At 39.9% G+C, this 13,039-nt stretch overlaps 1 protein-coding gene across 2 annotated transcripts; it reads right to left on the bottom strand.

The window, feature by feature from the left end:
* Nucleotides 1-3,421: 3,421 nt before the first annotated feature.
* nrarpb (NOTCH regulated ankyrin repeat protein b) lies at nucleotides 3,422-12,597 on the bottom strand. 2 transcript variants are annotated; one of them, XM_037531323.1, is made up of 4 exons: nucleotides 12,574-12,597; nucleotides 11,797-11,911; nucleotides 7,078-7,240; nucleotides 3,422-6,960 (listed from the first exon to the last, which is right to left on the bottom strand). In XM_037531323.1, the coding sequence occupies exon 4, from the start codon at nucleotides 6,669-6,671 to the stop codon at nucleotides 6,348-6,350; it is 324 nt and encodes a 107-aa protein (XP_037387220.1). In that variant the 5' UTR covers nucleotides 6,672-6,960; nucleotides 7,078-7,240; nucleotides 11,797-11,911; nucleotides 12,574-12,597; the 3' UTR covers nucleotides 3,422-6,347. The 2 variants fall into 2 exon arrangements, with proteins under 2 accessions (XP_037387220.1, XP_017540245.1); XM_017684756.2 differs by lacking the exons at nucleotides 11,797-11,911; nucleotides 12,574-12,597 and adding an exon at nucleotides 8,743-8,916.
* Nucleotides 12,598-13,039: the final 442 nt, after the last annotated feature.

The following is a 13,039-nucleotide window of genomic DNA, read 5'->3' as shown; positions in this document are numbered from 1 at the left end:
GGAGGGGGAGAAGGGTGGGAAGCCGACAGGAGGGGAAAAGAAAAGGAGGTGTGCATGGGGCAGAGGGATTTTCCATTTGTAAAAAAAAAAACTGGGGCCACTGGTTATTGAGTTGCATGAGAAGGATCCCCCCGTTCTTTTTTTTCTCTTCTCCCCCGCAACCCACCCCAGACCCCTCCTTCTCTTCTCTCTGCAGCCTTCTACCTCTCTCTCGTCTCCCTCTCTCATTACCATAGCAGCTGCAGAGCTGTCTATGTGCTAGTATGCGTGTGTGTGTGTGTGTATGTGTGGGGGGTGTTAGGGTAGGGCAGTGTGACTTGGGCTGGGGCTCCCGTCAATGGTGGGCCGTCTGGAACTTGAATAGGGAGAGCGGAGAGCCGGGCTGGCCGAACAAAAGCGAGAGAGAGAGGAGGAGAATGAACGAGTGAATGGGGCGGCTTGTCACCGCGAGCTAGAGCACGCAAAACGGAGTGAAATAGTGAAAGAAAGGAAGCAAAAAAAAGAGGAGCAGAGGGCATGTGAGGATTGGCCTGGCCACCTGTCTCTCTCTCGCTTCGTTTCTTGCCCCTTCTGTCAATGCAGGGGACCAAAGGTTAGAGTTATGAGAGAGAGCATAGAGAGTGATTTGCGTTTAAAAATTTGTAGTAAATGCACTGTATGTTGGTTGGGGAGGGGGTGCTGGGGGATTTGGGGGTGCTGAATACAAAAACTCTTTGTTGCTGGCTTGGAAAACAGCTGTGGTTAAAAAAAAAACAGTGTTGAGAATCACTTAAGCGATAGTATTCAGAAGTTTATGTATCGTTATGTAGCAAACCAAAGCCTCAGTTTTGGACCTGCACTCTAAAAAGCGAGTTAAAAATGTTCCTAAATGGTTCTCAGTTTGGATGTACGTTCCAAGAGAAAAATCTTAAATTCAGAACATGCAGAACATTTACATTATGCAGCATCTAGAAACAACCTTACTTTCACAAATAAAAAAATTTCCATCCAGTCCAGGTTCTTTGTGGAACCAAAAGTGGTTCTTTTACAGCATCGCTTCAAAGAACATTTTTGGCACAGTGTGTAATGTTTACTTTTCTTATTGAACCTGCATACAACTTTTAAAACTAAAGGTTCTTAAATGATTCTCAGCTTGGATGTACTGTTCTAGGAAAAACCTTTAATTGATATAGATCCAGCTTTGTGTGGGCCTACATGGCCACTCCATGGTTCTTGGTTTGGACATATGGTTAAGGAAAAAACATATTGGTATATTGTAAAAAAAACTTTAACAATGTTCTTCACCTATCTTAGTTATACAAATAACTCTTTATGGATCCATCCATAGCAATGTTTTTTTGGGAACCAAAAGTGTTCTTCTACAGCGGTGCTCTGAATCACCCTTCTGAGCACATTCATTTTGAAGACTGTAATGTTTATATTGGTTGTTGCAATTGCATACACTTTAAAAGTAAAGGTTCCTAAATGGTTCTTGGCTTGGATGTACAGTTCAGAAAAAAACCTTTAATTGATATGGAACTTTTACGTTAGGTGTTTAATCATGTGCTCATGTGTCATAAGTTTTAAACAGGTTTTCACATTTGCACATCTCATGTATGAACATGGTTCTTTAAACAACCTGCCATTCAAACGTCATTAAGGGAACAGTGGTTCTTCTATAGAATTGTTCCAAACAACTGTATTTTTAATTACGTAATACTTATTTTGCTTATACACTCCTAAAAATAAAGGTTCCTCAGTGGTTCTTGTTTTAGACATATGGTTCAGAAGAAAAAACTTCTTCTGGTTGAAAAAAAACAACTTCACATTTTGTGGAGATTCTTTAAAGCATAAGAAAAGTTCTTTACATATGTTAACTATAAAAGCAACTCTTTTAAGAACGATCCATTGAAAAGTTCTTTAGAGAATCAGTAGTGGTTCTTCTACTCCATTGCTCTAAAGAACCATATGTGGCACCTATTTTTAAGAGGGTGTGGCCTGTACAGTCTTGTTATTGCTTTTGCTTTAATTCCTTCATGTAAATTCCCAACAAAACCTCACTATTCCAGGAACTGTTTCATGGGACATTTCACAAGGTGTCTCTCTCAAAGGCTGATCCAGAGTGAGTCATGGAAATCTTGTTTCAAATCTAACCCACTGCAAGCCAAGCATAGAAAATAAGGCCTGCACTGGACAGACAGGAGTTTATATACCACCCAGGTGTACAATGTTCATATCTGCAAACATTTTAGCCTTCTGCTGTAGTTATATATCCAAAGCCAGTCCTTATAGGCCTCACTATAACACTCACTGGCATCAGAACAGATTGTATTGAATGGAAAATAAGTTGGGCCTTAATAACACATTTATTTATCATTTTATAAGAGTAAAGCATTACTGCAAGATTTGACTAGCAATGAAGCTGTCATTACTGTTCTCTGTTACAAACAACAGGCATGTTCCCACCAAGCTAGGTGGCTAGTTATACTTTTGACTTATATATAAATTTGCTGACTATACACCAATATAATAAGATACCACCAATAACACCACGACTATGAGTTTTTCACATAATGATCAATTTTTTGCATATGTACTGACCGTTATATGCTAGCACATGGAATTTCATTTTACCATAGAAAATTAACAGATACGGACAGTCGGCCAGTTTACCCTGAAACAAAACACAGCACAGTTCAGCAAGCATTTCATGCTGGTCTAGTGTTGGTTTGGTTCTGATTTAGCTGGTCACCCCAGCATGGTCATACTGGTTGACCAGCATACCAACAACAAAACACAACATAGGCTGTTTTCGCTGGTGATCAGCATATCAGCTTCCATTGCTGCTGACCAGAATACCAGCATCTAAAACACAACATATTCCTGCTGTTGGAACAAAACTCCATTTTTCAGTTTTTGATATCATTTGAAAATGCCTGTTGCTCTTTACATTGTATGTAAATTTCATGATGAACGCAACAAAATATAGAGCCCCAAATGACTTGGTAAAAAGTCTGGTTACACTGACTTATGATAAAAGTAAACTATATCTTTTTTCTTCTCCTGTAAAGTTACCATTTTGTAGATAGAAGGTTTTGTTCCGAGTAGAGCTATATGCTGCTTTTGTTGGCAGAGGTAACTGCTATATGTTAGCAAAGAAGCTTACTGCTACTGCTAGCCAGTTGCTAGCAATGGCTAATTCTTTCATACAGGATCTTATCTTGGTACAGAACTTCAAATGTAAAGAAATGGGATAGCAAGCTAAAGCTAAACTCAGCTTCAACTTCAGCTAATCTGACTGGCTAACAGGTCAAATTAGCTTTGTAGCATACTCCACAGGCCAAGGCTAAACATACACTTACTGAACTCATAATTCTCTTAAAACAGCAGAATTTAATATTTAAAAAGGCTTTTGTACAAAGATACAAAATACAGCATGTAATATCTTTCAAAATATGACCATTTATAACATTTAAAACATTACAAAAGACCTGCTAAACAAATATAAAAAACACAACATATCAACAATTCACAAAAGCATGACAATGAGAGACCAGTGGTTTGGTCTCTTTTCTGAACTTCTCTTTGAAGAAAATAAGATTTCAAAAGTTGGTCCAATAAAATCACAGTCATTTGACATTTATCTCAACCAAAGAAGGTATTTTTACTCTCATGTCATAAATGTTATGGCATTATCAAGTAAAGACTTGTGCACTGTGTAACCGCTTGTTACACCGTTTTTACCATGTAACATCCCCCTTAAAAAGAGGAGGATGGGACTTCTATAAGGAAGTGCTCCAAGATTTTCCGAACATTTTACTTGAATGTTCACCCATGAAAAGAATCAGCAACGTTTTTTTAAAGTCACTGTGGCTTGAATATTCAAAACAACTTCTTAAACTTGTTTGTGACAACAGTGTTTGTGACAACATTGTGCATGGAGGAACATCAAGTAAAGCGCTTTACAAATGTCTAAAGTCAACATTTACAGACATTTAGATGCCTTTGCAGAAAGTGAGAGAAGACTAACCTACCATGGAGCTTCCATACAATATGATATTTTTTTCCATTTAGAAAAAATAGTATCTTTAAAAGTTGGTTTGACACCAACTATTCATAAAACAGCCATCAGTGCAATATTTAAAACATTCTCAAGTATAAATGATGCATATTTCTACACTGGATTTGAATGATACTTCGTCAGTGTTCGATCACAACCTTTTCCACTTTGACCACAGCTTTCCAGCATTTGCAATGAAACTGGGGGAATACAGGCCTATGTTCTTCAATATGCAGTGCAATGTACAGACATTTGTAATAATCAGAATTCTGCAGATTTGCTCATCTTCTGAAAGTTGAGTGAACTAATGTCACTTTGAGTCAGCAGCCTGAAATTCAAAATGACTATAGCTTAAAAGAATGATGGTGGCTGGCATGCTAGCATGGCCTTGCAAAAAACAGCCATTCCTTGTCTTGCAAACAGCTAAAAGTGTGACCCACATTCCCAGTTGGCCTGATACTAGGCGTTCAAATTTGCTAAGAACGGGATTGTTTTAACATTCTTTTTAAAAGACAATAAAGTCGTTCACATAAAAACATGTGGCAGGCAAAGTGGTAACTGGCTAACTGATGGTGTTTTTACAAGCTTGTGTTTCCATTTCAAACACCCATTTGCAGCGCACAGCTCTTCAAAAGGTCTGGAACGAATGCATATACAGCTGGAGATCCTGATTTTTGACCGTGTGAACACTTTCACACCAATCTTGAGGTAAGCATCCTGGCAAAGTCATCATGATGAATGCATCATAAAGTCATCTCATAACAGTTCCTGCCTTGGGAAAAATAGAACACAAATGTACAGAGATTCTGTATATTTATACATCACTCCAGCTACCTCAGTGTATCTGTCCTCAGAGAGAGTATATTCACAGAGTAATCTTGTACAATCTCAACCATACACTCATGGATTATGTTCAGAATACAAACTTTGTGGGTTGCTGGCACTTTTGACATTATAGCAAACCCAACCCTCCCTGCTGTGTGTTCACAAGGCCATCTTAAACAAACTATGATACAGACCATATGGATTGTTGGCCCTTTTTCAATCTTATATTAAGCCAACACTCTCTGTAGTATGTTCAAAAGGTCATTTAAGGTCTTCAGAATATACTTTACAATACGGACCCCACGCACTTCTGCCCATTTTTTGATGTGCTACCCAAAACTGTAGCATATTCAGAAGTCTTGGGCTCTACAGTCTGGACCCTGTAGACTTTTGGCAATCTCTTGATGTTGTTTCAAGCCAACACTATTTGCAGTATTTTTACAAAGTAATCTTGGACAATCAACCACGTGCTCATTATGTTAATAAGACTTTATGGATTGTTTACATTTTTGATACTGTACCAATGTATCACTATCTGTGGTATGTTTAAATGGTAATCTAAGGCAGTCCACAATTAGGCATGTTCATAATATAGGTCGTTGGCCATTTTTTGACACTGTGCCACCACTGGCTCTTTGCTAGGATCTTTTGATATTGTACCAATTAACTCTATCTGCAGTATGTTTACAAGGTAATCTAAGGATAAAAGACTATGTTCACCATATGAACTGTTGGCAAACTTTTGATACACCACGCCAACAATGCAGCACACTCAGAAGGGAGTCTTGGGTGATCTATAATATAGACTGTTGGCAATCGTTTGACACTGTATCAGCCCTATCAGCAGTATGTTCAGAATGCAATCTTGGGGGAAAAAAAGAAAAGAAACAGGGTCTTTTGATTGTTGGCCATCTTTTGACACTGTACCACCTCAGCAATATCTGCAGTATGTTTAGAACAAAATCTTGCTATAGACTGTTGACTGCTGGTCATCTTTTTTTGCGCTGTACCAATTTAACACTATCTGCAATCTGCATTATGTTTGGAAGGTAATTTAGAGCTACAACTGGGCACTGACTATGTTCATCATATGGACTGTTGCCCATCTTTTGATACACCACCCTAACATATTCAGAAGGGAGTTTTGGGTGATCTACATTGTAGACCCTATAGACTCAAGGCAATCTGTTGGCATTGTTCAATCTGCAGTGTTGTTTTTAGGTTTTCCTCAACCACGCACTGATTGCATGAAAAATACAGACCCAATAGATTGTTGGCCATCTTCACTGAAAAGGATAGACTCATTTGATTGATGGCCGTTTTTTTTAACATTGTACCAACCCGACGCTTTCTAAATGTGGACTCGATCTCTGCTGTGTGGCGCTGCTTCGGTCCTCTTCTTGAGCACACCAACAAAAACCAAGCAGCCGTCCCTCTCAAGCTCTCACTTTGGCACACCGGTGGAGTCCGAGCACCCGAGCAGTCAGAGCGCGCTGGACGAGTACTTGGCCCTCGTGATGAGGTAGAGCGCGATGTCCTGGTGGCCGCCGAAGGCTGCGATGTGCAGCGCGCTCCAGCCGTCGCGGTTGGCCAGACGCACGTCGGCGCCGAACTTGACAAGCAGCTTAACGAGCTCGAGGTTGCCGTCGATGACGGACTGGTGCAGCGCCGTCTGGCCCTCGGGCCCGAACGAGTTCACGTTGAACTCGCAGCTGCTCATGCCCTGCAGCAGCGAGCGCAGGCCCTCCGTGTCGCCCTTGCGCAGCGCCTCCTGGAAGACCCTCTGGCCCGCGTCCGCTTGACTCATGCCTGCAGCGGGGTGGCTGGCCTTCAGCCTTCAGCCTCCTCCTCCTCCTCCAGACCAATACCAGGACCACCAACACCGCCGGGCGCTCGGCTACAAGGGAGGAGCGCGTTTCACCGAAGCCAAAAGACAGTAATCCACTTTGGAAGCGGTGGTCGGCAGGAATAGAGCCCCTTTTTCTCTGGGTGGGATGGCTCGAAGAAGCACTTTAACTTCTTATTCAACGTGGGGCTCTCGTCCTCGCGTGCGTGCGCGTTCACGTGCTCTCCGGAACCTCCTTCCCGGGCTCGAGCTGATCAGGTAAAAGAAAGAGAGTTTAGAGGGATAAAGCTGAACTAGCTGAGCGAGACTGTGATTCCTGAACGAGAGAGAGAGAGAGAGAGAGAGAGAGAGAGAGTATATGTGTTACCTTCGTGGTTCCCACGAGCTGCTGTTGACCACTGGGAGCTGCAGTGTGTGTGTGTGTGAGTGTGTGTGTGATGGGAGCTGTGCTCCTCCTCTAGTTCACTCCGCTCCCCTCAGTAACAATGGTCAGGAATAAAGGGGGCGGGGCCTCCACAGACCACAGTGAACTAAAAGAGAGAAGTCTTTACAGATTCATCTGAACATGTAAAAAGCTACATAGGAAGCAGAGCAATGATCAAATAAATCTGGAGTAAAATAAAACACTCAGGGTGCAGCAAGGGGGACTACAAAGGCCCTTCTTCACTTGTCTTCTTGCCACTGAACTGTATAACTCATCTGCCCTGTGTAGGATGAGTGAGGAGAGGAGCTGTTTTAGCACAGTGCAGACATTACCTTTCACTTTGATGTGTTTCCATCTACATACTTGCTTACCTCAGTTCTCAGTGCTTAGTTTTTTTTGTCTCAGTGCCACTGGCACCTGGCCTGCACCCTTTTTATACTCACCTCATTCACTGTCATTTTAAAACGCAGAATGCCACTTCATTTCTTCATTATGTTTATCTGGACACATTCTGTATAGTGCTGCTGTTGGAACAAAACCTTGTATCTCCTTTTTTGTCATTTTTTTGTTTTTGTTTTTGACATAATTTGAAAATGCTTGTTGGCCTTTACACTGTGTGTAAATTTCATGATGAATGTACAAACGCAAACAGCCCAAAATGAAATTTGAAAACACGTCTGGTTCCATTGACTTACATTAAAAGTAAAGTATGTTTTTCCCTTCTAGTGTAAAGTTACCATTTTGGAGATATGAGGTTTTGTTTCTGACAGCAGCGATATGTTGGTATTAAACATTAAAATTTACACTCTGCTCAAATGCTTATTGTGAAAATTAAAATTTTTTTTTTAAATTGGGTCACACTCACATGTTGCTTTGTAACTCTGTGTAGTCAGTGTCATTGTAAGTGATTGTGCCTGTGTATACTTCTGCAAAAAATATTTCCTAATCTAATCTAATCTAATCTAATCTAATCTAATCTAATGGAAAAATCCAAAACTTGCTTCCACATAATAGACAACTTTTGTCATTGTGATGATAACAATAATAATAAAAATAATAATGATGATGATGATGATGATGATGATAATAATAATAATAATAATGTTAAAATGTACAGTTTACTGACAGAATACAGGTCATTTTTATTTCTCCTCTTGGACCAAAGGAGATAGTCTACTAAGCGCTCCTTGCAGCACGAAATGGCCAAACGTGATGTCTTTGGACATTATTCAAGTATTTTTTACAACCAAGATTTGTTTGTTCATTAAAAAAAACAACTACAATTTACAGAAAAACAAAAAAGAATTTACAGAATAATATTAAAATGATAAATATCCACAAATGTGCTGTTATTGAACAAATGAAACAATTTTAAGTAAGTGAAATAAATAAATAAGCGGCTTAGATAATGATTAGATCTGTTTTTTTTTTTTGCTGTTGTTGTTTTTTGGACAAAGAACTGGATTAATTTTTTTTGCAGATCGCAGAGAGAGCACAGTAGAGCACACCACAAAATCTGATTCAACAGAGCAGTCATAAATATAAAATTATCACAAAGCTACAGGTTTGTGTTTGTTTGTTTGTACGAATGCCATGGTAAGAACCAACCTTGGGTAAGGAAAGGAGCACCTATTTGTTGGTCTAAGCCTTCAGTTTTTTGTCAACTGTCACTGGTTTCTCAACACAAATAGGGCTATGTGGTAGAGCTATTGCAGAGGAGCGATTACTTCATCTCTGTTTGAGATTTTGCAGGTTCCACGTATCCCTACACACCCACTTCCCCTTTTATATTCATGGTTTCATCTATAGAGAGAAAAAAAATAAGAACAAAATATGAGCTTCCCTTTTAAAGAGAACTTTCTGGCCTGTTTCAGGACACTGCACACACAACATTTGTTTATCAGCAAGTCCATTTGTTTCGTGTGTCGGTGGCAAATGGGAGAGCGACTTGCTGGCCATGTCTTTTGGCAACAGTAGGAGCTCTCATAAAGTGACACAGAATCCAGCGTCGCCATGGGAACTGGGCTGCTGCATGCTGGGTTTGTATCGGCCCGCAGACGCAATTTGGCACAATGACCAAGCTCAAAGTAGGCTAGTGGAAGACCAAAAGAGGCAACTGCTTCATTAACAATATGGATGTATATGCTGTTAGGGCAACAATAAACATGAATACTTGAAGGATATAAGATGAGATGAGAAAAGATGAGAACTTCACTGCTTTGCATTAGCTTTTGCTCAATTCTTCTCATTTTCTTTTTGTTTGTTTTTTTCCTGCTTTCCAAAGAAAATTGTTTTGGTTACACTTTGCATACTGTCCAAGATCACATTCTGAGTTATAATCACTTGCAAGGAGGGAAAGTGACACCTGATGGATTCTCACAAGATAATCTTGTAGGTAATCATCCATCCTGCTCATTTTGTTCCAAAAATTCAATAGACTGTCGAATGAAAATCAGATCCAGTTTTCTCAACCTTCACTCTCCACTATCACTTTGAGTCATCAATTAGAATCTGCTTTGAAGCAAAACATCTTTAATAAAAAAAAGTACTCTTCACTGGGAAATAAAAACACCACTTCGAGACAGGTGTTGACAATTCAAACTTGACTAAACTTGTCCACGGATCCTGCGCCTTCTTAGAATTTATCGTGCTCTCTTCCCTCCTGTTTCAATAGGCTTCATTCAAATGCCTTAAAAAATCTCTGGCGGTGTGACAGGATCTCAGTGGTCGAGTTTCAGTGACGTTTCAATAGCGAGGGTGGGTCAGCCGGGATCCAATTTTAAACCACGTGCTCTAGGACCGTGGGAAAGAGTTGAGCCTTTCTTCCCAGCATAGGCGTATGCACAGTTTGAGAGAGAGAGAGAGAGAGAGAAAGCAAGAGAGAGTAGACTAGGTCCAAAACAGTTGCCTGTGGAAAGTTGGCATGTAGTAAAGGATACCAGAGACTGTGTGGAGGTTTGATAACCTTGACTTGGTTAACAGAAACGTAGACAGAAACAAAATCAGCAACACTGAAAGGCTTATAATGGCTAATGACGTCAGATCTTCTATGTAGTGTCTTCAAAACAACATATAGTGTCATTTTAACATATCTGAATACCTAATTTAGGACACTACATCTTCTGTTACTTTTAACCCAATTGTTATTGGATTATTGTCTTACTGTCTTCTTCAGTCAAGACACTGCACTTAGATTTTTAACCCTTCTTCAGAGCAGTATCCTGTTTTTAAGCATTTAGCCTAAATGCACCACAAAAAGCTCAAAAAGTAGACAAACTCAAAGAATTTGCACACAGTTTATGTGATTTCCACAAAATTAACATTAATTAATTAAAACACCATTTCTGACAGTCTGGCTGCTATTCTTACAAACTGAAAATATGTTGGCATGTATTACAATTGCCTTTGATTTAAAAAGCATTTTAAGTTCATATATGCTAACTCTACTCTATTTGACTAAATAGAATGGAGCTCAAAGGAGAAATTAGTGGTGCCTTTGCAGGATGGGAGGGGTATGTTAAAGGTGAAGGGTTTCGGCCCAGACTGCCTGACTGTGACCTATCGATTTTGCATGGGAACTGACCCCTGCTGCTCAAACCACCGCCCCCCATCCAAACTCAAATACCTCATGACTGGTCAAGCTTAACAGATAACAAGCATAAAGCAAGACTCAATTACCTGGGACAATGACTGGAGCTGACTGCTCGGAAAGTGTACTGATGTTATCGGCCCAAGAGTGGCTCTCGCTTTTTTCCTGCAGAAGAAGCCCTGCTGCACTGGCCATTTTGGGACAAAACATTATCTCCATCTTTCAGTTTTTGTCATAATTTGAAATTGCATGTTGCCATTTATATTGTGTGTAAATTTCAGGCTGAATGTACCAAAAGAAATGGCCCAAAATGATGTGAAAAAAGTCTGATTCCATTGACTTAAATGCAAGGAAGGTTTTTTCCTTCTCCTGTAAAGTATTTTGGAGATACAAGGTTTTGTTCTGACAATAGTGATATATACTACTACATACTTTGTGCAATAGTGTACCAGTGAATCACCATAATATAGTGGCCATCATCACCTACAAGGCAGGTGGGACAATCGGAGTCTGTAGCAAACAGGAGTCCATAGAATTGGGGTTGTGGGAGGGTAAAAACCCTTAGCATCTGTATTGAACTCCTTATATTGATACTTTTGAAATTTTACACCAATGACTCTTTGGTAGCTACAGTAACTTAATAAAATGAAACAATAAGCCTACATCAACTATAAATCAGCCAAGCTGGTGTTGATCTATAGCTGATGTAGGTTAATTGTTTCCCAGTTAGTAAACAAGCAAGCTACATTGTCATTTTTGGTAATTAAAGTAACATTTTTTGAAGGGCATCCTTTGTAAGATGACAACTAACGTAAACCTATGTAAACATTTCCAAAGGCTTGTTCCAAGAAGCATCAGTTGTCATAAAGGCTGCTTTGTCAATTTGGATGTCATTTTATCTCATTAAGAAGCCTGCTGGAATAGGCCTTTATGTTGGTATGATGTTTATAGGACATATAGCTTTATGAATATTGCACTTCAGTATTATCAAAATTGTTACAGCTTTATACATCATTTTTAGATTAGATTTTTTTTTGATTGACACACAGTTGGGTTAAGAATGTTTTTTTCACCTGTAAAGTTACCGTTTCTGAGACAGGGGGTTCTGTTAGGACAATGACGAGTGGTGCCTGTACCATCTGATTCATCCATCCGGATATTGTTCAGCGTGAAGGAAGATGTCAGGTGCTGTGAAAAGGGCAGCTGTTTTTACATTTGGGGTGAAAGCCTTTGGTAATGTATAGCGTACAGACAAGCAGTACCTCTGTGGGCTGCAGTGTCAGAAATGTCCTGTTTGTCTGGTGTGTGTTTGTTCACTGTACTGTGTGTTATGCTTACAAGGCTGGCATTTCTACTGCTGTGTGTGTGTGTGTGTGTGTGTGTGTGTGTGTGTGTGTGTGTGTGTGTGTGTGTGAGAGAGTGCATGTGTGTATGAGAGAGAAAGAAAAGAGAGTGTGTGTGTGTGTATTTGTGTGAAAGAGAGAGAGTTTGAAAGAGAGAGGGAAAATGTGTGTGTGAAAGTGAGTGAGGGAGAATGTGTGAGAGAGAGAGTGTGTGTGAGAGAGAGAGAGATAGAGAGAGAATGTGTGTGTGTATGTACGAAAAAGAGAGAGGGAGAATGTGTGTGTGTGTGTATGTACAAAAAAGAGAGAGGGAGAGTGTGTGTGTGTGTGTGTGTGTGTGTACGAAAAGGAGAGAGGGAGAATGTGTGTGTGTGTGAAAGAAAGAGAGAGAGAGAGAGAGAGAGAGAGAGAGAGTATATGTGTGTGTGAAAGAGAGAGAGAGAGAGAGAATGTGTGTGTGTGTGGGGTGTGAGCCAGTGAGTCTGTACCGGTCTGCGTGTTCGATACCTTTGTGTGGGAACCAAGCTGCTTCCTGCCCTCAGACCACAACAGCAAGCTGCTACTGCCCACACACATAAGGTCAGGAATGAAAGAGAGAGAGAGAGAGAGAGAGAGAGAGAGAGAGAGAGAGAGAGAGATAGAGAGACATGCAATTAGTGCTATATTTACATTGAAAAAACTGCATCAAAAGCATTGAGATTTTTATATCATTTGCACATATGCAAAAATGTAAACACCCCTGTCAAATGACATTTTATTGATTTTGAAAATAACACATCCTCCAGAACTTAAATATGATTGCAAATTTTGGAGCATAATTTCTGTTTATTTGCTGCATTTAATATATTGGAAAAAATTATAAAATGTGCTGTAACATTTGCAGAGGCTACATTTTCTCAATATGTCAAATTCAGCAAATAACCAGTAATTGTGCATTAAGATGTGCACAGGTATGTTCTCTGTAGGGGATGTG

The sequence above is a fragment of the Pygocentrus nattereri genome, chromosome 20 (genome assembly GCF_015220715.1).
Source record: "Pygocentrus nattereri isolate fPygNat1 chromosome 20, fPygNat1.pri, whole genome shotgun sequence".
NCBI lineage: Eukaryota > Metazoa > Chordata > Actinopteri > Characiformes > Serrasalmidae > Pygocentrus > Pygocentrus nattereri.
Note: the sequence above shows the minus strand (reverse complement) of the source record. Positions and strands in the feature narration are given on the sequence as shown.